The sequence below is a fragment of the Paramisgurnus dabryanus genome, chromosome 21, assembly GCF_030506205.2.
Source record: "Paramisgurnus dabryanus chromosome 21, PD_genome_1.1, whole genome shotgun sequence".
Classification (NCBI taxonomy): domain Eukaryota; kingdom Metazoa; phylum Chordata; class Actinopteri; order Cypriniformes; family Cobitidae; genus Paramisgurnus; species Paramisgurnus dabryanus.
Window position 1 is genome coordinate 19,701,122 of NC_133357.1, and position 26,853 is coordinate 19,727,974.

Below are 26,853 nucleotides of genomic sequence, written 5' to 3' on the forward strand. Positions count from 1 at the left end.
GAATTACTGGAAAAATTCATATACAGTGGGTTACACAAGTGAGACCTCTCTGCATCACGTTGATGGACGAGCGCGGATATGCTTAATGCCAAAAGAGTTTGGATGCACTATTGTGCAGACACAGGCTGGTGATGTTTTCTTTGAAGACCATATTGCTTATAACAGACATCATAAAACATAATTCTGTATGTTAGTTTTACCTGTCTTCTGTCTAACTGTAAAGAGGACAACTCGTGTGAAAATGTACTTGTGTCATCAAACTATGTCTGCCTTAAATGCCCCCATGTGATTCAAATGAAAAAATAGTTAGATTCTTGTTAAAATAAAACATTTATTGTTGAAAACCAGGCTTGTGGCATTAAAAGGACAAATATATTAAACTAAAGTTTATCATTATATAAATTAAAGCAACACTATGTAGTTTTTTACCTTTAAATAATGTCTTTAAAATTATTTCAGTGATAGAACAACTTTTAACTGGACAAATTGTACTATTGCTGCATCCTGAGCAGCCTCCTAGCTGCTACAAGCAAACTCTGAAAGTGGCGGTGGAGGGTAGAGCACACAGCCCCACCCCTCCCCCTGCCTGCAGAATGATACCAGGCACTGTTGCGCTTTTCAACCACATGGGGGAGCTGTTAGTCATTTTTACATGGAAACTACATAGTGTTGCTTTAAAATTAAACTACAGTATATAAAATGCATTCCCCTATTTAAGTTTTAAACATGTAAATATACAAAAATATATTTATTAATAACCTGTGTAACTTAGTCAGTGATCCATTGTTACCAATTAACGCGCTCACAGATGAGTGGCGATCGTGTATTGCAGTGGTTCTCAACTCTGTTCCTGAAAGCCCACTGCTCTGCACATTTTGTATGTTTCTCTCATCTGACACAATCAGTTCAGTTCATAGAGATCTCTACTAATGAGCTGATGATTTGAATCAGGTGTGATAAATAAAGGAGACATACAAAATGTACAGCACACAGAATTTCAGTCACTCACTCATGCAGTGGTTATCTGAGCAGATGCAAAGAAAATCACAGAGAGAGACTAAACCTTTACAAAGCGACAAAGCTTACAAAACCTATCAACATCGTGTCCTCATCACGTTTACCCTTCAAGGGAGAAACTGATGAGTTGAAAAATGTCCATGGACTGGAAGTTAGCGGATGTAGTGATCGGTTCTCCGAATTGATTCACGTTCGATCGTGAGATCCAACGCTCACCGCTGACGGAAAGTTCATGAAGGTGTCTCGACTGAGGCACGCTGTTCAACAGGTGAGATGCAAAATACATTTATGCTGATATTAGATAACTGTTAGAAGATCTTTACTATTAGTAGATTAGCGCACAAATTTCATTGTTTTAACAATAATATACAATAATAAAAATCACAGTAAGCCGACTGTGTTTATTATCTTTGGTTCTACTTGCTAACTGCTGTTCAAAATACAAAATAGTGTCTGCTTCAAAATACACAGTCGCGTGAGCCGGGTAGAACTTTTATCTGATCAGAAGCCAAACAAGAATTCCCTTAATTCAGTTTAAATAATTTAAATAACACATTTATTTGTATGGTGCTTTTCACAATGCATATTGTTTCAAAGCTTTTTTACAGAAAATGCACGATTAATATATTACAAAATAAAGGTGATTAGCAAAATTAACACATGTATTAAAGGAATGATGGGGTGATCATAACAGTTATTATACATGCGAGTACCCCCCCCCAAAAAAAATCTTGCCACAACCCTGAGTATATTAAAAAGTACATGAAAATGTCTGAATATCAACTTAAATGTCACACACTATGTTATCACACAATGTGTAATTTAATTCTAATGAGAAAATTGGGTACATGGTCACAATTTTCTTGTATTTTCAGTTTATTAACTTCGGAGAAAAAAGAGAGAAAGAGAGTGCAGGAATACACATGTTTACAAACACAAGTGTTTTCTCATTTGACCACTCATCTAACTTTATGTCCTCAGCTGGTTGGCCCCTCACCAACATTGAGGCTGGCACCAGTGAGTGTAAAGATGCCCATGGACTGGACTTCGGCGGGCTCAGTGACCGATTCCCCGTATTGATTCACGTTCGATCGTGGGATTCGTCGCTTTCCGCTGATGGAAAGCTCATGCGGGTGTCTTCAACACACACTGTGGACGAAAGTCCAACAATCAAGACAAAAAATTGTAATTATCTTTATTAATAGATTCGCACACAAAGACACCTTGTCTTCTGGCCCAACTGTGCAATAAATATATATAAAAATGTGTAAATACCCACAGCTTATCACACACTATGTGGTGATTTTGTAAAAGCTCACAGTTTTCTTCTATTTTTAGTTTTGCCCCTCACCAACACTGAGGCTGGCATTGATGAGAGGAGAGAAGTCCATGGACTGGACGTCGGCGGGCGCAGTGACCGATTCCCCCAATTGATTCACGTTCGATCGTGGGATTCGTCGCTCTCCGCTGATGGAAAGCTCATGAAGGTGTCACCGATACACACTGTGGACCAAAGTCCAAAAGGTGAGATGAAATGGGGTCAGGTCTTCATTGTGCTAGGTTAAGCAACATCTACTCATCTGACTACTTAACATTGCGTCCTCAGCAGGTCCGTCCCTCAACAACACTAGAAGCTAGTGTTGGAGGTGGCCGTGTCCCTGATCTGAATAACATCCAGTCACGGGATGCATTGCCCTCCACTAGCAGAAAGTGGAATGACAGCCCAAAGGGTGAGAGGAACATTTATGCTGATATTAGTTATGTTCTGCCCTCACTAAACCACTCAGATATTCAGCTATGCAGAAAACTTAACACTTAAGTACTCAAAACAGAACTATCTTCAAGCATTGTTAATGGAAGCGGTGTAAAACGGCAAAATACAACAATAGATAACATACATGTTCAAATAAATCCATTTTCTAATACAAATAGCATAACCTACACAACAATAGCATTAAAAACAATAGAGTATACATGTAGTCACCATAACAGCTTAAATTTCTTCCAATGTACAAATGTTTGGTTCTCTGTTTCAGAACAACGTGGTGAAGGGAGGAATGGCGCAGGGATCTGCGGGTTCATCAAAGGAACTTGGATGGCTGCAAAGCGCCGTTTCCTCAGCCGCCACAAAGTGGAGCCTTTCGTTCCACCACTACAACCGGACACAAGTTTATTTAATCCAGGGCTGTCTGTCCCATGTGCATCAAGCCTCGAGCAAGGGCCTTCAGGTTCCCGCTGGTTCGACGCTACATCTGATGCACGTCCGGTTATGAATGACAGTGCAGCTAGGGTTTGGTCTATGCCAGGCCAAACTTCTGACGCAGATCTCATTTCTGGAGCGGACGCCAGGTCCCATTCGGACAAGTCCCATTCGGACAGCACGTACCCTTCGTACAGCTTGTCCCTCTCCGTCGATGAGTGCGGAGTTATTGGTGAGCCAGCACCAATGCTGTTTACTTTAAGCAGCGATTCTTTCCCTGATCCGTCAAATGACAGCAGCTCCAGTGAAAGCTCTAACAAAACATTCATTGTTGATCAAGGCATAAAAGGTAAGATGACATGAGCCAAATACACTAAGATAGAGCCAAATACAAGCTGCAACAAATAATTCATATTTAATCAGAGATCAGAGATGTTTTTTTACTAATTATGTTTTGCTCTTCGATTTAGAGCAAACAATAGTTTTTCCCGTCGATGAGTGCGGAGCCGATCAGAGGAAAGATGTTGACAGACCGAAGCTGTTTGGCCTTGGCAGCGATTCTTTCTCGTCCCAGTCGGAAGAATCTAGTCTGTCAACTGAAAGCAGCTCCAGTGAGAGCTTGTACAAAACATACACTGTTGAAGACAGTACAAATGGAGAACCCACAAGACTGGACAGTGATCATGGCATGAAAGGTAAGATGAAATTAACCAAATACAAGCTGCAACAAATAATTCACATTTAATCTGTGATCAGAGATGTTTTTTTACTAATTACGTTTTGCCCTTCGATTTAGAAGAAATTGCCACAAAGAAAACGTAGACGGGAATCCGTGGGTTTTTTAAGAGGAAGTGGAAAAAGGCTAAGCAAACCTTTAACCGCTGTTTTAAGAATAAAGTGGAACCAATGCAGCCAAACGAGGACTTTTTTGTTAACTCAGTTTTTCTTTTGCAGGTTGCCATAAAAATCATGTCCAGGCGGGTGAATAGACAGACCATTGTTATTGTGAATGGCAAATCTTACTGAACATATAATTTTTTGTGATAATTTACATTTTTTCTTTAATTTTCTTTTTTTTGTCTTCTTTCTTTAGCCGGGACATTCCAAACCTCTGCCTGTAGAAGTGGCACTCCTGATTAAGATGAATGAACCTCCCATAAGTCAATATGCCATAAAAATGTTGGAGTGCAAAGTCCAAAGTTTTTGCCATGTTTTCTGTTGCTTCTTGGCACTGCGGTGGTTCTGCTCTGTGATTGCTACGCTTTGAGTTCTTTGCAGCGCCTTGTGTTCTTGATGCATCTTGGGTGCTCAATGCGCCCTGGGTGATTGATACGTTGTATTTTTCTTGCTGTGCTTTGGGTGCTTGATGTTCTTTGTGTGCTTGCTGTGCTTTGAGTACTTGCTGTGCTTTGTGTGCTTGCTGTGCTTTGTGTGCTTTCTGTGCTTTGTGAGCTTGCTGTGCTTTGTGTGCTTGCTGTGCATTGTGAGCTTGCTGTGCATTGTGAGCTTGCTGTGCATTGTGAGCTTGCTGTGCTGTGTTTGCATTGTGCCGAAGGTGCTTGACCCCGTGTTGCTGCTTGCAGCTATATTTTGTATTATTATTGTGTTATATATTTTTTTATTATTATTATTGTATTATATTTATTATTATTGTTATTGTATTATATTTACATGTAATTATTGTAAATATAATAAGGATGTGCACTTGTAACATTCTATTGTATGTCATTTAATGAAATATATTATAACTTTTACTGTGTTTGTATAAAAGACTCCTAATTCGGATGACCTTATCCATCCAAAAATCACAGTATAGCTTCCATAAAAATAAAAGATTACCTTAATGTGTCATTCTCACAGTCAACTTCCCTAACTTCCACTCCTTATATGGTGATGTCATAGTGTGGTAATCTGAAGCCTGGGCTTTATCCATAAACACACAAAAATTCAAGTAGGTTATGATGAAAAATGAACACTAGCACTCTTTTTCAGTTTTTGCAGTGTGCAAATTCAAACTACAGTATATTGAAAGGTCCATTACCTACAAGCACAGTCCTTTAAAGCAAAACATGGTCGATATGCTTGTACTTCAGTTTACAGCTAAATAATTCACAGATGATGATAATATCCTGGATTGAAGAGCTACTGTACCTAGCTTGTTGTGTCATAGCACCTTGTCTGAAAAACCGCTCCTCTGCACTGTAAAAAAAATAATATGCCATATCTGCTCAATAAAAGTGTGGCAACAGATTACCAGCAATATCAATTACATTCAATACATGAAAATTGAGTTAAGATTTACTTAATAAACAAAAAGATAAATTGCAATTCTGAAAAAAAAATTCAATTTGAACAAAAATATTGGGTATACAGGACAAAGAACTAACATTATAAAATAAATACTACTCTTAATATACTACTTTTTTTTAAATAATACTACTATTTTTTAGGATTTTAAAGGATTTTAATGGGATCCAGTTAAATTTTTTGTATCTTAAAGTATCTAAAAATATATATACTTTAAGATACAAAAAATGTAACTGGATCCCATTTAAAAGCTTAAAAAAATAGTATAATTGAGTAGTATATATATATATATATATATATATATATATATATATATATATATATATATATATATATATATATATATATATATATTCTCCCTGTGGATTTACTCCGGGTACTCCCGTTTCCTCCCACAGGCCAAAACATGCAAGTTAGGCAGATTGGAGATTCCAAATTTTCCATAAAGTATGACTTTCGTTTCCGATAAACGGAGAAAAGACAGTTAGATATGACTGCGTGTCCATAATAGTTTACCATGTCTCTCTCTTATGATAATACAACAATTGTAAAACTATCTCTGCATTTACCTCAACTCTGGATAAAAGGCGAGTTCCGTTTAAGAAAAGTGACGCGAGCTCTTTGACGTGCAGCCAAAGCTGTTATGAACCAATATCGATAAAAATGTCGATAACTTATCAGTGGTTACAAGATACATTTAATGCCTATCCGGTTTTGTAGTTTTATCACCTGGATTTTTGCGTATTTTGCACAGATACTCGCTCTCTCTCTTCATAGCGATGTTGCCAGGCAACGGGAACAACAACAATAGCTTATACTGACAAACTATATTTTACACACACACACTTACATATCTAGACTGTGCAAAATATTGAAAAAATAATAAAACATTTGTTTGTGCTCCTAGAGTTTCCATTCAGACGAACTGAGTTGTGTCTAGAAGGGATACTGGCCAGCTCTACAGCTGCGTCCAAAATCTCGTAGAATCTCGCCGGATGAGCGCTGTTTTCAAATAAACCCAACATCTCGCGATATTTGGCCGTAGCTGGATTCCATTTAGCCAAAATCCTCAAACTGCTCAAGTTTTTGAACAGGACAGGGGATGCCTATGCGCAATGTTAATGAATACAAACTAGTGTAGGAATTTTATGTATAAATATACAAATTATTTTAATTATTATTATTATTTGTTACTTGCAGTATGGTGCTCTTTGCAGTGTGTGATTCCTTATATAATAGAAATCTAATAACTCAAATTTGATGCTGTAAGTCAAACTGAAATCTCAGTTTAGTCGTGGACCCAGTACTCCATATGAAATAAGTTACTTTGAAAGCTTAGAATGTCTACTTTCTGCAGATATGCATCAAATTGACATATTTTACTGTAAGAAAGATATTTACACTTAATTTACACTATCATCCCCCCTTTTTTTATATTTACATATTTCATATATATATATATATATATATATATATATATATATATATATATATATATATATATATATATATATATATATATATATATATATATATATATATATATATATATATATATATATAACAAACATGGGCAATCATTCCCAGAAATAAGGTAACAGCGTTATTTTTGTTCTATCATTATCACATATCCAACAATTGTTGAATGAATAGTTAGGTAAGACATTTTTAAACTTACGTGAAACTTGAGCGTCAACTGTCTCAGAAAGTGCATATTAGCCACAAAATACTACATGGTCTGTTAGCGTAGGTTGTCCTCTACAAAATGAGTCCATTTACATCGTTTTATTTGGTTGTACGCATGAATAATCGTTTGCTATTTATTGTATGTGCACAACAAAGTACTTTTATATGAAAAATTTATTTTACTCCTCTCACTTGAACGCATAGACAGTAAAAGAAATGGACACAGCGACCCCATTGGATTCAACGGAGACAAGTGAAGTCAATTAGAAGCACGCACTTCCTGGGTGTCGAGCGTACTGCGCAGACTCAAACTGAGCTCAATGACGTGGATGTCACGTGAGCAACCTGTCTGGCAATTGTAAGTCTTCTAATAGCCGTGCCACGGGAAATCTGAATCACCTACTGAATCTTGCAGAGACGGCGAGCGTGAACAGGAGCACATTTTGGTTAGTATTCTGATTAGTAATCTCCCTCACTTTATGCCTTCACGTCCAACCGATTGCCTCATAGTCAGTAAAAGATTGCCTGTGAGCTTCTCTCCCAGTCCATACGGTAATTTCTCTACTGTGCGACAGAAAGTCGCAGGTTATGACGCAATCGTTAGCCTATTTTTACAAAAACTGCTTCTACTGGGACATTACGTAAGATACATGGTAATGGAGCCTTTTATACATTTTCGTGTTTCTTTAGAAATAATTAATGGACAAATGGAGTCTTTAAACGCCTCAGATGTAAAGTTATTCGCTGTCAAAGTGACGCCAAAATGAATGGGAGTCAATGGGATGCTAACAGCAGATGGGTGTTCGCTAAGCAATGGCGGCGTCCAGGGAAGCTTCAATAAAATATGAAACCCTGCCCCCCTGCTTGAACGGGACTTCCTCGCACGCTCTTCAAGGTAAACAAATGGTTCTTTTTTTCTGGCGTTTACTGCCACCTGCTGGTAAGAACCAGAACTGTCTCCAGTCTGATAGACCAACAACAAAAAAGGGTTTTCTGTAAAATGATATAAAGCTATTGCATTTATTCCAATGTATTTGGTTATGGGGACACTTTAAATGTGTGTAGGTGGAAATTGAATACAAAAAGGGTATTATTTCTTCCTTCAGTTGGAATAGAATAACTTTTGCATACATCAGAATAGAGACAAATCTTTTCCTTTTTCCTCTAAAAGCTGACATTTGCTGGAATCAAACAAAACTGTCTGCACTTTTTTATTTTTTATTAGAGGACTGACAACACATACAACCATGTTTAACACTTTCAACAGTGTTTTATGTAATTTCAAATGGTTTCCTGTAAAATGATCCCAACCTTTTGTATGTACACCTCTGCATGGAAAGCTTTTGAAACTGGGTAGGCCAAATCCAGGCAAAAATCCCCAAAATAGTCTCTGTGCTTAAGAGGTTAAACAGACAATATCTTTATAAACCTTTTGCTTTAAAAACATACATTCTTGCCTAAAAAGCTTTTTCAAAACTTGGAATTGTGGCACAATAACAGTAATATTTCATAAATCCGTCAGGTCAGCCCCCACGACCTGCTTATCAACCTGAAATGGTTTTTAATTTGATTTAACTTGCATTTCAGCAAAATGTTATGTGTTTAGTGTCTGTGTAAATGTATGTGTGTGGGTAAGGTTAAAGGTCAAGACAACAAATAGTCTGGACATAACACCCATATGTATTCGATACTTGTCATTTGTGAGAATGTTTTATGTGGGTGCTAGTTAGTCTACATTTTCCAGTTGTAGGATTAACAAATTTTAGCTGGAGATTTATGCTGGTCCACTGTATGTGTTATCTGACAAGAGAACAAGAGCATTACGTCATTGGCCAGATCCCAAAACAATCTCTCAGACTCTGTTTGACAGAAGCAGGGCCGATAGAAAAGGCAAGTAAGATGTTTTTCAATAGACTGTTGTTGCAGTCTGTTGTTCTTTGAAAGGATGGGATTTGGGAGAGAGGTGGGGTTAGGTCATCACACACTAAGAATATCAGGGTTCAAAGGTGCCTTAGTTTCTCATTAAATATGGAAGTGAATATAACTCCCATTGGTCTGAGAGTCCCTTGACCTGATCACAAAATATTGTACCCCAAATTTGTGAGCCAATTTGCTCTTTTTAACACATGCCTAATAAATACAGAATTATTTCAGTGTTACTTGGTTTATTCATTGGTTTATGTTTAGATTTGTATTATTTTTGAACGTATTATTTAAAGTTCTGTACAAATGTATTTTTGCATACGAGATTTAAGTATCATTTTCACTTGATTCAGCTGATTTCCTCTGTTAACCAGAATACATCAAATATTAAACGCAGCTCATCAGAATCTGTATTTCAAATCCTGATACTCTTACAGTGGTTTACATTTTAAACATGTTTAATAATACATTTTGAATTTCATAAGTGAAGTCTACGTAATTAATATTTATGTTGCTCCTCAGGCTGTATTAATATTGCATAAATCATTAGTTATTTAAAAACAACTATTATAGGGGTAATTTTCTTAATGCAGGTACATTTGCTTTTTTCAAATTATTATAAAATTAATTATTTTAATAATTTGGTACTCATGGATCACATGACGACATAATTAATTATAGGCCATAATAATGTTTGATTTATTTCCTCATGTCCCCAGAAAGTTATAAAAATACAGTTGGTCCCCACAATGTGATAACAACCAGGTACACACGTACGCACGCACACACACACACACCTACCTCTACACCAGGGTTCCGCAAATCTTACCCTGGAGGGCCAGAGCACTACAGACAGAGTTTAGGTCCAACCTGAATCAAACTTACCCACCTGTCATTTTCTAGTGATCATGAAGACCTTGATTAAACTCTGCAGTGCTCCGGCCCTCCAGGGTAAGATTTGGGGAACCCTGGTCTACACTGTTATTACCTTGACACTTTTTAAAAAATATATATTTTCATGGCCTATAACATCTTGTGATCCATAACAGTGATCACCAAATTAAAGTATAACACATTATTTTTTTAAATTATTGAAGTATAATCATTTAAAAAAGTTTATTGACTTTGAACAGCTATGTACCTGCAATTATATAATCACCTATAATAAGCTAGAAATATAACTGAATGTCTGCAGTCGGATATATAGATTTGTCCATGTGGTCATATCAAGTCAGATTTGAGTTTAATGTTTACAAACAACCACAAACATTTTTTTTATTCATGCAATGCTAACAAGCATTGTTCAATACTGAAACCACATTGTCAAAACTCTTCACACAGGCAGCGAAACAGACAGTCAGTGCAGACCAAACTGTGAACCATTTTTCATTGCATTCAGTGAACCACGCTTTTTAAAATCCATACTCCACAACATGCAAAATACTATGTATTTTCAGCACATTTTTCTAATGGTTAAAACAGATTCAAGACAGACTGATGGGAAATTCCAAGCATGTATCCAGTAATTATTTTAAAATATTGTCAATTTTATAGCCGAATCATTACAAGACAATTGAAATTTTAGCTGATTAATTTCTTAATCATTCTATGCTTTCAATAAAGTGAAAAGGTGTTACAATATTCTATATGAAGAGCTGAATTATGTGGAAAATCATTCAAACTTAAAAAAGAAAAGTTGAAAATTTATCTAATGCTTCCTGTTGATAGTGTTAGATCAGTGTGTTGTGAATGAAATGTGTGTTTTTCTGAATGAGAAATGACAAATATATTAAAGTTTTATAAGTATATAAATTAAACTAAAATTAAACTACAGTATTGAATAACCAGTACCACATTTATTTCATTAAAAAAATCCTATGTGCCATTTTGTGACTCCTGCTGTTACTACAGCTGTTGTAAAAATTGACAGAGAGAACAGCATTAATTTCAATTGATATACAATGAATTTAAAACGCTTGACAGATGACTCCAGGCTCTCTAGACGCTCACAGACGAGTGACGTGTATTGTATTGTGACATCATAATGCTAGCGTTCCATAGAATGGTATATAAAGCGATGTGCTCAGAATTTCAGTCACTCACTCATACGGTGGTTAACTGAGCAGACGCAAAGAAAATCACAGAGAGAGACTAAACCTTTACAAAGCGACAAAGCTTACAAAACCTATTTAACATCATGTCCTCATCACGTTTACCCTTCACTAACATCGAGGGAGAAACCGATGAGTTGAAAGATGTCCATGGACTGGAAGTCAGCGGTGGTAGTGATCGGTTCCCCGAATTGATTCACGTTCGATCGTGGGATCCAACGCTCACCGCTGACGGAAAGTTCATGAAGGTGTCTCTGAGACACGCTGTGGACGAAAGTCCAACAGGTAAGATGAAAAATACATTTATGCTTATATTAGATAGAAGATCTTTTCGGTCAATTAAGTATATCAGGGTTGCAAACTCCCACGCGTTTGGCGCGAGACACGCAAATAACAATCCAGCCTAAAGAAAATATAGCTTATTTCTGTGAGGGTGAAGCTTAAATCACCATACTGCTTATCTGGATCTAGATTTGAAACACCAGAGATAATGACTAGTGTCCGGTTAGGACATCTGGAGCACCGGGAGTTTTCCATATGTGCCGCTGGGCATTGTGGGCCGGCTCGCTGTTAGGCACATACAATAATACAAATCATAGTACGCCGACTGTGTTTTAATCTTTGGTCCTATACTTGTAACTAACTGCTGTTTAAAATACAAAATAGTATCTGCCTGCTTCAAAATAGACAGTCGCGTGAGCCGAGTAGGACTTTTATCTGATCAAATGAAAGGCGGCGGGAGTTTCTGTTCACAGAAACCAAACACGAATTCACTTAATTCAATTTAAATAATTCACATTTATTTGTATGGTGCTTTTCACAATGCATATTGTTTCAAAGATTGATTGATATATTGATGATTAATATATTAGAAAATAAAGGTTATTAGCAAAATTAACACATGTATTAAAGGAATGATGGGGTGATCATGACAGTTATTATACATGCGTGTACCCCCCCCCCAAAAAAAACTTTAAAGTATATTAAAAAGTACATGAAAAAATATCAACTTAAATGTCACACACTATGTTATCACACAATAATTCTAATGAGAAAATTGGGTACATGGTCACAATTTTCTTGTATTTTCAGTTTATTAACTTTGGAGAAAAAAGAGAGTGCAGGAATACACATGTTTACAAACAAACACAAGTATTTTCTCATTTGACCACTTATTTAACATTATGTCCTCAGCTGGTTGGCCCCTCACCAACACCGAGGCTGGCATTGATAAAAGGAGAGAAGTGCATGGACCGGAAGTCAGTGGTCGCCGTGATCGTCTCCCCGACTTGAACACCCTTCGATCGTGGGATTCATCGCTCTCCACTGATGGAAGGTTCATGAACGTTTCCCTGACACACTATTTGGACAACAGTCCAAAAGGTAAGATGAACTAAACATTTACTGTATGCTGATATTAGATACTGTTAGTAGATTAACATATAAAGACTCCATGTTTTAATGCCTGACTGGACACGGTATTTTAAAAATGTAGAAAAATTTTGACATGCTAACAGTTTTCTTGTATTTTCTATTTGGAGAGAGAAAGAGTGATAGTATGAAAGTTCAGAAATGTGCGATTCTCATTTAACCACTCATCTAACTTTATGTCCTCACTCCTCAGCTGGTTGGCCCCTCACCATCATCGAGGCTGGCATTGATGAGAGGAGAGAAGTCCATGGACTGGAAGTCGGCGGGCGCAGTGACAGATTCCCCAAATTGATTCACGTTCGATCGTGGGATTCGTCGCTCTCCGCTGATGGAAAGCTCATGAAGGTGTCCCCGACACACACTGTTGACGAAAGTCCAAAAGGTGAGATGAACTGAACACACAAACTACATTTATACTTTTATTACATGGAAGACCTGTATTTAACATGTGTTTATAACCACCTACACATCACACATTAAGAAAATGGGTTAATTTTCGCACAGTTAAATCTAACATCTATAAATATTAAAATGGGGTCAGGTCTTCATTGTGCTAGGTTAAGCAACATCTACTCATCTGACTACTTAACATTGTGTCCTCAGCAGATCCGTCCCTCAACAACACCGAGGGACTGGAAGCTAGTGTTGGAGGTAGCCGTGTCCCTGATCTGAATAACATCCAGTCACGGGATGCATTGCCCTCCACTAGCAGAAAGTGGGATGACAGCCCAAAGGGTGAGAGGAACATTTATGCTGATATTAGTTATGTGCTGCCCTCACTAAACCGCTCAGATATTCAGCTATGCAGAAAACTTAACACTTAAGTACTCAAAACAGAACTATCTTCTAGCATTTTTAATGGAAGCGGTGTAAAACGGCAAAATACAACAATAGATAACATACATCACATTGGATGAGTATAAACATGTTCACTTAAATCCATTTTCTAATACAAATAGCATAACTTACACAACAATAGCATTGAAAACAATACAGTATACATGTAGTCACCACTTCTAATGTACAAATGTTTGGTTCTCTGTTTCAGAACAACGTGGTGAAGGGAGGAATGGCGCAGGGATCTGCGGGTTCATCAAAGGAACTTGGATGGCTGCAAAGCGCCGTTTCCTCAGCCGCCACAAAGTGGAGCCTTTCGTTCCACCACTACAACCGGACACAAGTTTATTTAATCCAGGGCTGTCTGTCCCATGTGCATCAAGCCTCGAGCAAGGGCCTTCAGGTTCCCGCTGGTTCGACGCTACATCTGATGCACGTCCGGTTATGAATGACAGTGCAGCTAGGGTTTGGTCTATGCCAGGCCAAACTTCTGACGCAGATCTCATTTCTGGAGCGGACGCCAGGTCCCATTCGGACAAGTCCCATTCGGACAGCACGTACCCTTCGTACAGCTTGTCCCTCTCCGTCGATGAGTGCGGAGTTATTGGTGAGCCAGCACCAATGCTGTTTACTTTAAGCAGCGATTCTTTCCCTGATCCGTCAAATGACAGCAGCTCCAGTGAAACCTCTAACAAAACATACATTGTTGATCAAGGCATAAAAGGTAAGATGACATGAGCCAAATACACTAAGATAGAGCCAAATACAAGCTGCAACAAATAATGCATATTTAATCTGTGATCAGAGATCTTTTTTTTACTAATTATGTTTTGCTCTTCGATTTAGAGCAAACAATAGTTTTTCCCGTCGATGAGTGCGGAGCTGATCAGAGGAAAGATGTTGACAGACCGAAGCCGTTTAGCCCTGGCAGCGATTCTTTCTTGTCCCAGTCGGAAGAATCTAGTCTGTCAACTGAAAGCAGCTCAAGTGAGAGCTTGTACAAAACATACACTGTTGAAGACAGTACAAATGGAGAACCCACAAGACTGGACAGTGATCATGGCATGAAAGGTAAGATGAAATGAACCAAATACAAGCTGCAACAAATAATTCACATTTAATCTGTGATCAGAGATGTTTTTTTACTAATTACGTTTTGCCCTTCGATTTAGAAGAAATTGCCACAAAGAAAAAGCAGACGGGAATCCGTGGGTTTTTTAAGAGGAAGTGGAAAAAGGCTAAGCAAACCTTAAACCGCTGTTTTAAGAATACAGTGGAGCCAATGCAGCCAAACACGAGTACCTCTAATGAAGCTCTTTTTGAGCCTACAGAGGGTGAGTCTGATATAACTTTTTTAGTTAAGGTTTAATTTTATCACGTTGCAATTGTGGTTCATGCAAGACAATCAAATGAAACTCATAGACAATATTATCATGTTTTGCCAGGAGAAGTAGAGTCTTACTATAAGTTTGGCAAATTGCTGGGAGAAGGAGGATTTGGATTGGTCCGTACTGGTACCCGCATTTCTGATGGCAAAGAGGTAGTGTGCTCTTTTCAAATTCAAGAAACACTATATACACTATGATATACAATATGATCACTACAATATATAGATTAAATGTCATGTACGAGGACTTTTTTGTTAACTCAGTTTTTCTTTTGCAGGTTGCCATAAAAATCATGTCCAGGCGGCTGAATAGACAGACCATTGTTATTGTGAGTAGCAAATCTTACTGAACATATAATTGCTTGTGATAATATAAATTTTTTCTTTAATTTTCTTTTTTTTGTCTTCTTTCTTTAGCCAGGACATTCCAAACCTCTGCCTGTAGAAGTGGCACTCCTGATTAAGATGAATGAACCTCCCATAAGTCAATATGCCATAAAAATGTTGGAGTGGTTCATAGACTCAAACGACATCATCATTATTATGGAGTACCCTCAACCCTGCCTAGGCTTGGACCACATCATCCAATGCAATCGTACACTGAGTGAAGAAACCGCTCGTGTAATAATGCGTCAAACGGTTCAGGCAGTAATAAACTGCTATGATCACGAAGTCTTTCACAGCGACATCCATCCAGGCAACTTCCTAGTCAACACAACAACGTTAGACACCAAGCTGATTGACTTCGGTTGTGGTCAGCTATATACTTATGGCGCCTACAAAAGTCACAAGTACATAGGTGAGTTGGCATTTTTTTTCCTATAGCACAATGTGGAAAAATCACTTGTACAGATTTGCTCAACTCTGCAAAATGCTTTGTTTATAGGGGTAAAAGATTTCTTTCCACCGGAAGTCAAAAAGAACTGGAAGTTTCACCCCATCCCAGCAAACGTCTGGTGTCTAGGAATGGTCCTGTATGAAATGGTGAATGGATACAAGTCGTATGTGAAGTCCAAAGAAGTCCAGTTTGCTAATCCCAATTTATCCGAAGGTAAATGAATAGCACTATTGAAAAGAAAATCACAGAAATGTTGAAAACGTACAGTTACAATACAGAATCCAATCTAGCAAGTATAGCAAAGGTTAAAAAGTAAGACTCTCTGAACATGCAGGTTCAAATAATTTAGTCAGAGGCTTCTTATTTATAAAGTAAATAATCCTCATAGTAGCCACAGTTTAGTTATGTATACATTAAGTTATGTGATGTGATCATGACTAACCAGCTCTCATCTTTACAGAATGTCGTAGTCTTATAAGACAGTGTTTAGCACGTGATCCAGCCGAACGACCCTCATTACAGCAGATCTTACAGCACAGATGGTTTAATCCAGAATGAAGTCAGGCAGGGGCTTCTGTTCATCATTGCTGTTTGTCTTGAGGTAGCTTTACAGACAGAGTAGGCAGAGTCTGTATAGAGGTGTTGAAGTGAACAGGGGACATTGTTTAGTTAACAGATTTTCTAGTTGAAAGCTTGATCGTATCGTAAATATAATGACTAACTAAACAGAAGACTAAATAAAGATTTTTCTTTGTTTTCTTTCTCAAGGTTGGACACAAAAGTGCTGGACACTACACTGGACTGAGAAGACCACACTACACCAGACCTTAAAAATATTATTGTATTATATTTATTATTTTTTATTATTATTACTGTATTATATTTATTATGTTTTTTATTATTATTGTATTATATTTATAATTTATTATTATTATTGTATTATATTTTATTATTATTATTGTATTATATTTATATGTAATTATTGTAAATAGTGTAAATATAATGAGGATGTTCACTTGTTACATTCTATTGTATGTCACTTAAATAAAATATATTACAACCTTTGGCTTTGTGTTTGTATGAAAGACTCCTAATTCGGATGGCCTTATCCATCCCAAAATCACACTATATAGCTTCCATAAAAATAAAAGATTACCTTAATGTGTCATTCTCACAGTCAACTTTCATTTCTTCCCTAACTTCCACTCCTTATATGGTGATGTCATAGTGTGGTAATCTGAAGCCTGGGCTTTATCCATAAACACACAAAAATTTAAGTAGGTTATGATGAAAAATGAACACTAACACAGTTTTTCCAGTGTGCAAATTCAAACTTTATTGAAAGGTCTATTACCTACAAGCACAGTCCTTTAAAGCAAAACCTGGTAGATATGCTTGTACTTCAGTTTACAGCAAAATAATTCACAGATGATGATAATATCCTGGATTAAAGAGCTACCTAAACATTAGTAATATCAAAGAGAAATGAAGAGAAGCACCTGCAAACAAAACTTCATGTAGAAATTAGATCCTGTTATTTCAAAATCCAACCGTTCTTTTTTCATCTGCTTGGTGATGTACAAAAAATATTTTGCTATTTTTTGGTCAAATAATATAAAGTTCATTTTATGTTTTGGTCTTTTTTTAACTAAATATTCCTGAGCAGGGCCGTTGATTGAGCAATGAACAAATTATAATTTTGAATTTGTAGTGAAAAGACTAAAGTGCTCTATGTTTCTAACAAAATCTATTAAAAGTTTGTGGTAACTTATGAATAAATAGAGTTTTACTAAAAATTATTTTCATCCCATACGATCTTTACAACAGAATTAGGGTTATTTTGTCATATGACAATGTCTCTGTATCAATATGAGGGCTGGCAACATTTGATAACTGGGCCCAAAAATGATATATCAGCCTATGTAATACGACACGCTCAAGCACAAACTCAAATACTGAAAACTGTGAGTGCAGAACAGCAGTAGACATGCAGATGCTGTTCATTCTTTTCAGAGAAGTGGGAAGGTAAGAATTAAACAGTTTAAGGGCCAACAACTTTAGGGTCTTGTGTAAAGCTATCAAAAAATATTCAACCCTTTGGTCCATAATATCAATCTATACAACATCCCAAAGTGATGCTACTCTATAAGAGCTTCGCACAACAAGCTCACCTCCCACACAAACCAATGCAATTCCCACAGGGACGAAGTGTTAAGGGACATCTGTAAGCATGATCATCTCAATAGAGGGGAACGCTGAAATTATACGGGCGATGCGTTTTTCAGTTCCGTTTCTGTACATTTTGAATCCAGTGGCAAAAGGATGGGGTATCGTGATGTCATTAAATGGGAACTTCATTGTCATGCTAATACAGTTTGAGAGGTTTAAGAAGAAGAAACGCCTTTTCTTTTGTGTCTAATCGCCTTAGCGCTACACAGCACCTATTCGATTTCACCACGTCTCATTTCTCCCTATAATACAGCAGATACATCTTCAGCGGCTCAGGTAAGGGGAGTCTCAGAATCCTCTCTCTCAGAAGATTAACAGGAGGCTCGGCACGGGCCGCCCCGCCTGTGCTTTTCTCATCTTCGTTGCCTCCCTCCTCGTCCTCCTCGGGCAGGTCTTCTCTCACCCTGCGACAACCTCTTTCCTCTTCTTCCTCCACCTCATCTTCCTCCTCCTCCACTCCTCCTGGGTAGTTGCAGTCGTCCATGGCGGTGGGAATCATGGAGTCGTGGAGGACCACAGAGTTGACGCACTGCCTGTAGAAACGCCGACAGAAGCGGCGACGTTCGAACCGGGGGCCGTAGCGGTGCATAGCTCGAGCCCCCGGGAATGAGACGCGTCTCTTTGTACGTCCTTCCCCCATGGATATGGGCTGACGCAGGGTGCGCCGGATGGCAATCCGGGAGAGGTCCTGCAATGTCCTCACTTCAAAAATGGCTGAAAGAAACAATGGAGGGAAAGAGAGGTTTCTTTAATAAAACTTTTATTACAATAAGAAGTAATATGTCAAACTAGTCCATTATAAATGTACTATGGCTCACTCTTTTTCTGTATTATGATACAGTGATCATCACACTTCAGGACCTGACATTTACGCTGGATTGCATTTTGCATAACAGCATGCAAATTATCTGAAAACATTTTGCTTTCAAGCATGCAAATGAGTCGGGGAATGTCAAATGAGCATCGGTTTTGGTGTGAAAAATCATTCGCAATGATCATTTACTCAATTGTATTCGCCTTGGTGTGAGCAGGCTTGCAGATGTCTGACTCTTCAGTGCACTTACGTAAAACAGCGCTTTTAGGTCTGCCATTGAGATTCTGCTTGGGCTGAACCAATGGGGCGAAGGTCACAGCAATGATTTTCTTGGTCTCCCAGGTGCTCTGACCTGTGCGGGTGATCTTGGTTAACTGCAATAAAAAAGCTTTTATAATAATTCCTTAAGTGAGTAATAACTACACATCACAACGTGCATAATAATTACTATTATGACTTTGACATTATTTCTGAAATTCACTTCTGAATGATACAGATGTGTAAAAGCAGCAACACACATGTATGAGGGCATAAATAAACATGCACCGACCTTCTCCTCCAAGGGCAGAACTAAGATCCCGCCAACCTTTAACAGGTTCTTCATGTAGTTCTCATACTCCTTTTGGACCCCGGCACCACAGTAAACCCTGTCATATTGTCTGCTCTCTGGTGGGATCTCCAGACAGTTTCCCACAACAAAAGTGGGCTCGCAGAACTCGAACCTGCAGCCATCAAAACAAAACTGATTAAGAAATACAATTCAATGACAATTAAAAGACTGTTCAATTGATAGTAAGAGCTCACTTGTCAAAGCTGTCGCTGGTTTTGATGAAGTGGTCAAGTTTCTGATACGCGTATTCAACAACATCGGCATGTAGTTCAACACCATGATTTACGCCAAACGGACCTGCAGGATTTAATCATATGATTTATTTATGCAATTACAACTAAAATGTATTGCAAACCAAAGCTGACTAGAGTAATCTAACTCTTAAAGGAGACATTCCACAAGACTAGTTTTAAAATGTAAAATAAATCTTTGGTGTCCCCAGATTAAGTATTTGAAGTTCAAGTTCAAAATATCATATAGATAATTTATTATAACATTTTAAAATTGCCACTTCGTAGGTGTGAGCAAAAAATGTGTTGTTCTGGGTGTGTCCTTTAAAATGCAAATGAGCTGATCTCTGCACTAAATGGCAGGGCCGTTGTTGGATAGTGCAGATTAAGGGCGATACTAATATCCCCTTCTGACATCACAAGGGGAGCCTAATTTAAATGACATATTTTTTCACATGCTTGCAGAGAATAAGTTGCTGGATTGATCTTTTTCACATTTTCTAGGTTGATAAAAGCACTGCAGACCCAATTATAGCACTTAAACATGGAAAAAGTCAGATTTTCATGATATGTCTTCTTTAACGCATGGAATCAGACATAGAAATAAAAACAAATAATCTTTATAACAAGTTTAACAAGTGTGTCTATACTGTTTAATCTAAAAAGTATTATCTGTAAAGCTTCTTTGCTACAATGCAAAATTGTTAAAAGTGCAATAGAAATGAACCTTTAAGCAACTGAAATGTTGACAGAGCAGATAGTAAAGTGTTCATTTAATGTACACTTAAAAATCTAGCTGGAAGTATGAGGTCGTCTACATTTTGCCTACTGTTTTACTGTTAAATTTAGGCATACTTCTTCCCTACTTTCACCCACTATACGTGACCCTGGACCACAAAACGAGTCACACAGGTATATTTGTAGCAAAAAAAAAAACAAAAAAACTAAAATACATTTTATGAGTCAAAATGATAATTTTTTTTAGTTTCATCATGTTTTATGAAGATATTTGGTAAATTTCCTACTGTCAAAAATGTTTTACCATTAGTGATACGTGTTGCTAAGAACTTCACTTGGACAAGGCTATTTTCTCAATATTTTGATTTTTTGCACCCTCAAATTCCAGATTTTTAAATAGTTGTATCTCAGCCAAACATTGTTTTATCCTAACCATACATCATTGAAAAGCCTATTTATTCAGCTTTCAGATGAATTATAAATCTCAATTTAAAACAATTTACCCTCATGACTGGTTTTGTGGTCCAGGGTCACATATAGAAGGATGTCGGAGATTTTTGATGCACTAAATCTTACAGATTGCATCTCCAAAAACTTACCCAGTATTAGGCCCACCATGGTGCTGAGATAACCCGTCCCACTGCCAAGGTTAAGAAAAGACAGACCAGGCTGCAGGTCCAAGGCCTCCATCACCTCAGAGTAGATACACGGAGCAGACAGGTGGAGGTTCCCATGCCTCCAAGCCAGGTCTTTATAAGCACTGTCACGACACTCCTCTAGATAATATTCAGCTCTGTCAATGGCTCGGAAGGCCTTTTCCACCAGATCTGAACGAATGTAGTGGGCTTCCTTCAAGTTGTCAATCAACTCATCGTTGTCCTCGCCTGCACTGACAGCTCCGCCCATGGTGACAGGTGAAGAGCTTCTATAGACAGACCTGAGGTTTGCCTATCACTGTCTGAAGAAAAGCACAAACTTTTTATTCAAAAAGTTCAAGAAGTTACACAGATAAACAGACTATTCATTAATTGGGTAAATTATTCTTTTAAGAGGAAGTATAAAAATAAAATCATACTCTTACATACAAAATTGGTGCTATTCCAAATCCCAGTTGGTTAATTCCCAGTCCCAGGCATTAAATTTAAATGACAAGGCTTATTTTTTCTTATCTTTTCTAACTATTTTCACTGGTAAAAGAACAGATAGATAAAACACTGACCGACAGCGCCCAGCCATATCTACGGAAACAGGACATTGAAGGTGGAGGCTTTTCGCATGGCAATGAGAGAAACTGCACCAGAGACTTAAGCAACTGCAAAGCAACCACTCAAGATACATTTTGCATGTGAAAGCACTATTCACATTTCTTCAGAACAAAAACCTTTAGTTTACACAATACATTTAAAAGTATGATAAGGTAGGCCTGGAAATGGATTACAAACTAAAAAAAAAGACAAACTGCAGACCTATTTCCCTTTTTGATTTACATTCTAATGTGTTTTTAAGTCTGTGGTCCAGTATAGCTCAGTGGTAGAGGATTGTGTTTGCAGCGCAACAGGTCATGGGTTTGAACCCAGGGAACACACATACGGATTTAAAATGTATATCTTGTATTGCATTGCATTTCACTTTGGATAAAAGGGTCTACCAAATGCAAATGTAAAACATGAAACATTCTTAATATAACAACAGAATTAATTAATGACATACAAGTTCATATTTGATTTCGATATAAATAATAGATTAGCAGGTGAGAAGAGAATTATTAAAAACAATTGAATCATTTATAAGTCACAGCATGTCAGGTATCTGAGCCGAAATGCCAGCAAACATAACACTCCACTCACTATAGTGAAATTTGCCTTCAGCTATTCTTCTTTCACTCTCTATTTTTAGAGGACAGACAATGCCAAGTTAAAAAAGTGGCACACTGTTCTGTTCCAACAACTTGAACCTGAAACTCCATGTACAGCAGCTAATGTTTGTTTGTTATTTTGGCAAGTAGACAAGGCAGCACATTGTCTGCCTCACTGAAGGTTAACTTGGATATCAAAGAGCACATTGTAAAAAAATAAAAAGTAACATAAAAAACAAGAAGCCACTCAGAGGATTTTATACACTCAGGGTTTTTCCTACATAGAGAATTTGGAGGCGGTCGCCCTCGACAGGTGCCTTTATCATGTGTCTTTATGAAAAAAAACAAACAAGGGCTGGATTGTGTATTGCCATTTGTAACTGTAGTTGCGGCATTATGCCACTAGGGTGGCACTGTTTCGTTATGGGAGTAAATTTTACAACAGGTGTCTCAAACTGCTGTCCCTTTTGGCCCACATCTACTGTCAGAACATAATCCAGCCCTCAGACAGATTTTTATTTACTTGGTTTAATATTTAATAAACTTTAATAGGGCCGTTTACATGTCGCTTCTGAAAATGTGTGTTAAGCGTAAGCATGGGCATAATTGTTTTTTGGCACCTTTTGAGCCTGCATGTGAGCCCAAATCATGATTGATTTACAAAAAATAAATGTGTTGCTTTTAAAATAAGTCAAACATCATAATATTTATTTAGTGGCATGGATTTTTTTATTTATTTTACTAGTAATAGCACTCATCAGCCGTCATCTGTACCAATAAAATTCAACAGGTCTTGCATACCTGATGAGCATCAATTCTTGGCCTTCTTGGCCTTCAATATTTTCTTTAAAAACTTTCTGTCCACTCCAAACTCATTTCCTAGCATAGAAAAATTTTAACTGTGCCCTTAGGGTAAAAGTGACATGCTGCTACAATTTGAATGTGCAGTTTTTTTCTAACAAATGACACACATTAGCGGACATCTATTATATATTGGTGCTAATTTGTAGGCCTATCTAAATATAGTTGTAAATTAATATTAAGATGTTAGTAAGGTATGTTAAAAAGGCTTGTAAGGTGAAAGCACACAAATATGTTATCGTTAAACACTTTCACTTAGAAAATCATCACTGTTTGTAATAAGAGGGATTCCTCATTGAAACGCATAAGGTGGGTTTAAATGGTGCAACAGTGAAAAATGGTTAACAATATTTTTCTTTACAAATCGAAGATATGTTTACAAAGACACACAATATACTGTGGACTAAGCATCATCGTTGTTTTCATTGTGCCTCCATTTAAAATGTTTTCTTTTTCATTCAAGGTTACCTTGTGTTGGCTATACTTTGCATGTGTTTAGTGGCATTTAAGTCCATCTTTAAAAAAATATATTTATGAATAAAAATCTGCTCTACAAAATAATTTATAATGCATTTGTTTGTAATTGAATGTAAAATAATTCATAAAACATTTAGTAATTGTAGTTCACATGCTTTATTTTTATATCTATCTTTCAGAGGTTAGCTTTGTGCGCAAGTTAATAAAAGTACTATTTGTTCACATAAAACCAATACATATATCTCTTATTTGACATAACTTCAATGCATAGACCAAAGAAATGAATGACAATTGTAGAAATGTGTTTATTTCTGAAGGAAACATCAAAGTTTTGGGGTGTCTTCGTGTGAGGTCTACCGAGATGGCATGCACATGAATGGGTCGAACATTACAAATGTAATCGGCATGCAAAAAAAATGTCAGTAAAGTAACAAATCACTGGATTGCATAAAATAATGAGAAGCATTAAATATGATTTTCTCTTTTTATATATTTGACGTCAAAGTTTAAAGTGGGCTTAAATGTTACATGGGCCTAATGCAGGTGTCTACAACCTTTATGTTAGCAAGGGCTATCACAATGGATAAAACAATCTGGAGGGCTACTTTTTTGATATAGTCTACTCAAAACTTTTTTCTTTTACTTGTTGATTTTATTTAAATTATTGATGTTTTATCATTGTCAAATGTTAACATACATGGAATAATCAAAAAAGCAATATAATATAAAACATATGTAGTAAATAATTATTAAAATTTAGGCTAGAATGTGCTCACAAAAGTCTGTGTGGGCACCATGTTAGAGATCACTGGCCTAATGGGTACACTTATGGTACCCTAATCAAAATGCAGCTAACAATTATTGTTACCTGGAACATTCCACATTAAAAATACGGTAGTATACTCACTATAGTGTTACATTGTGGTACATTACAGTAACTACTACACTTAATTTAAACTATAGTATACTGTAGTATTAACTCTAGTGAATTGGTAAACTGTAGTAAACAATGTAGTACACTGCAATATTACTATAGCAAGGTTAAAACACTACATAATCTAGGAATTTTACTATAGTAAATAGGCTACTAAAGTATCCTACAGTATTTTTCCTGTGGGATCACTGGATCTCTAATTTGAATAATGAACCTTTTCAAGCATACAGTACACAATAGATTTTAGATCAGTATTATACATTATAATAAACATATCGCTTCTGCCTAAATGCTTTTCTTTGTCATGTAACTTACTACTGGAGTCATATGGACCTTCACCTATTTTTAACAAGCAAACAAACGATAAGCATTTGACACCACAACACACACGCCCAACCTTTCTGTTTGATCTGAACAATATATATTTATCAAAACAAACAAAAAAACTAACGTTGGGTCGTTACATAGCGCTAATTTAAAAGGGAAAGTGGACGGTGCCGCGACGATTCCAACAAAAAACATCAACATCAAGGTTTATAAACACCTTCTAACCCAATAACCGATTTTAAACAAGAAAATATGGAAGTCACGCGCATATTAAACATTTACCAGTAGTTTAATACACACGAGTGCACGAGCTATCTGCAACCAGCGAATGTAAACAAAAGCATCTGAGCCACACACTGGCACTCGTTATATCTCGCTGCGCAGTTTACGTCTGTTCTTACCGTGTGAATACGGACCTCGGAAATTGTCTCGTACAGACCAACAAAGTCCATCGATTACATTCCCGCGTGTGTTTATCAATTTCGCGTGGACATGTTTGGATGAGACGGGCACAATAACACCTAACTTGCCAGCGAAAAATTGACGCGATGTAAACATAACCCATCTGACGCGCTGACGTCACACGCACGACGTCACATGCGTTGCCAACCTACGGGTTCACGACTGGTTCACGAATACTCAAAACTCTCCAATGTATTAATAACAAAAAATGTAGAGATACATTTTTATACGACAAAGATTTAAAGTTAATTGAAAATTGAACTGGTATATGCTGTCTCTCATTTTATTTATTTAAAATTGTATTTTTATTTATTTTTTGATTTGTCTATATTTAATTTAATTTAATTATATTTGTTATATTTTATTTTATTTTGTTTAAATTTCTTTGTGTAATGTAAATCCAATTTCTTAAATATGTTATCTTTTTGGATGCCTTGTTAAAAATGTAAATGTTGTATGTTATGTTCAATATCTAATAATAATAATAATAAATTTATTCTTATAAAAAAATTTGGATACTGATAATAAATCTTCATTTTGTAATATGCATAAGGAAAACTTACGTTATTTTATAATTGTGATATAATATTAAAATTTTGGTCTGAAAATGTAGCTCCTTTTTATTTGACCCAAGAAATTATGTTATCTTTTAAAGATGTTATATTTTTATATACTCACCTATGCAAAATATCTAAATATGTAGTGAACTTTATATTATATATGGTAAATATTATATTCACAGAAAAATGTTTGCAAAATCCTTACCTAATTGAAAATTATTAGAATATTTGTAATATAAATTTCTTAGAGTTGCTTAATAAATTCCTGATGTTTATAAAGAACAAAAGATAGATATTGTAAGAATTTATGGAGATGTTTTTTCCTTACAATTTCCCTGCATTTATTATACAGTATTTGTTTACTGTGAATGTGTTTACATATCCGTTCAAATATAGGCTATATTGTACCTACAAGTGTTTCTATACATATGCCTTTACTTTATCTATATTGTACCCAAGTATTTCTGTACATATGCTTTCACATATACAGTATCTATACTCTACCTAGCGTTTGTAGCCTATACATAAGCCTTCAAATCTATACTGTACTTAAAAGTGTTTCTATACAGTACATACTCCATCACATGTATATGTAAATGTGTTTCTAAACATGCCTTCTATTCCTAGTACCTGCAATCATACGCTATAATATCCAAAAGTTTTGGGATGCCCATTTCTAATAAACAGGTTTAACTTTAGTCATTTCTATCAGCACAAATCTTAATGCTACATCATAAAATTATATTCTAGAAAATTGTGTGCTTCTAAATTTTGTAGCATCAGTTTGGACAGAGCACCTTTTTATTCCATTATGACAATGCCTCTATGTATAAGCAAAGTTCAAAAAGAAAGGATTGATTCAATCTGGTGTGGAAGAACTTGACTGGTCTGCATAAAGTCCAGACTTGAACCAAGCTGAACACTTCTGTTATGATGAATTGCAGACTCTGAGCCAAACACTCATTACCCAAACCCATCAATGATTTGTACGCAAGGGCACAGTCAGTTCAGCGCAGAGA

At 36.6% G+C, this 26,853-nt stretch overlaps 2 protein-coding genes and 1 long non-coding RNA gene across 6 annotated transcripts; 1 reads left to right on the top strand and 2 right to left on the bottom strand.

The window, feature by feature from the left end:
• Positions 1–5,056: 5,056 nt before the first annotated feature.
• On the bottom strand, positions 5,057–7,403 carry LOC135776085 (uncharacterized). The gene is made up of 3 exons (XR_010544032.1): positions 7,203–7,403; positions 5,369–5,416; positions 5,057–5,140 (listed from the first exon to the last, which is right to left on the bottom strand). It is a non-coding gene; the product is annotated as an uncharacterized lncRNA (long non-coding RNA).
• A 4,982-nt stretch (positions 7,404–12,385) lies between these two features.
• Positions 12,386–15,959, top strand: LOC135775147 (uncharacterized). Its single transcript, XM_065285164.2, has 10 exons — positions 12,386–12,627; positions 12,869–13,057; positions 13,282–13,410; positions 13,724–14,236; positions 14,359–14,583; positions 14,685–14,846; positions 14,958–15,052; positions 15,178–15,228; positions 15,317–15,698; positions 15,786–15,959. Exons 1-10 carry the CDS (start codon positions 12,429–12,431, stop codon positions 15,956–15,958), a joined length of 2,118 nt encoding a protein of 705 aa, XP_065141236.2. The 5' UTR covers positions 12,386–12,428; the 3' UTR covers position 15,959.
• A 1,088-nt stretch (positions 15,960–17,047) lies between these two features.
• On the bottom strand, positions 17,048–25,389 carry pcmtd2b (protein-L-isoaspartate (D-aspartate) O-methyltransferase domain containing 2b). 4 transcript variants are annotated; one of them, XM_065286172.2, is made up of 6 exons: positions 25,214–25,389; positions 20,958–21,312; positions 19,585–19,687; positions 19,331–19,502; positions 19,031–19,154; positions 17,048–18,680 (listed from the first exon to the last, which is right to left on the bottom strand). In XM_065286172.2, the coding sequence occupies exons 2-6, from the start codon at positions 21,262–21,264 to the stop codon at positions 18,199–18,201; spliced, it is 1,188 nt and encodes a 395-aa protein (XP_065142244.1). In that variant the 5' UTR covers positions 21,265–21,312; positions 25,214–25,389; the 3' UTR covers positions 17,048–18,198. The 4 variants fall into 4 exon arrangements, with proteins under 4 accessions (XP_065142244.1, XP_065142243.1, XP_065142245.1 ...); XM_065286171.2 differs by having other exon boundaries at positions 20,958–21,316; positions 25,214–25,388; XM_065286173.2 differs by having other exon boundaries at positions 20,958–21,316; positions 25,229–25,381.
• Positions 25,390–26,853: the final 1,464 nt, after the last annotated feature.

What these genes read in the sequence shown, in the direction of transcription:
- LOC135775147 (XM_065285164.2), top strand. Translation starts at nt 12,429, where the DNA reads ATGTCCTCAGCTGGTTGGCCCCTCACCAACACCGAGGCTGGCATTGAT. An exon ending in GTGGGATGACAGCCCAAAGG is followed by an intron (nt 13,411 to 13,723) that starts GTGAGAGGAACA and finishes TCTCTGTTTCAG; the next exon opens with AACAACGTGGTGAAGGGAGG. An exon ending in ATAGACAGACCATTGTTATT is followed by an intron (nt 15,229 to 15,316) that starts GTGAGTAGCAAA and finishes TTCTTTCTTTAG; the next exon opens with CCAGGACATTCCAAACCTCT.
- pcmtd2b (XM_065286172.2), bottom strand. Translation starts at nt 21,264, where the DNA reads ATGGGCGGAGCTGTCAGTGCAGGCGAGGACAACGATGAGTTGATTGAC. An exon ending in ACCAGCGACAGCTTTGACAA is followed by an intron (nt 19,503 to 19,584) that starts GTGAGCTCTTAC and finishes TGATGGCTGCAG; the next exon opens with GTTCGAGTTCTGCGAGCCCA. An exon ending in TTCTGCCCTTGGAGGAGAAG is followed by an intron (nt 19,155 to 19,330) that starts GTCGGTGCATGT and finishes TTTTTATTGCAG; the next exon opens with TTAACCAAGATCACCCGCAC.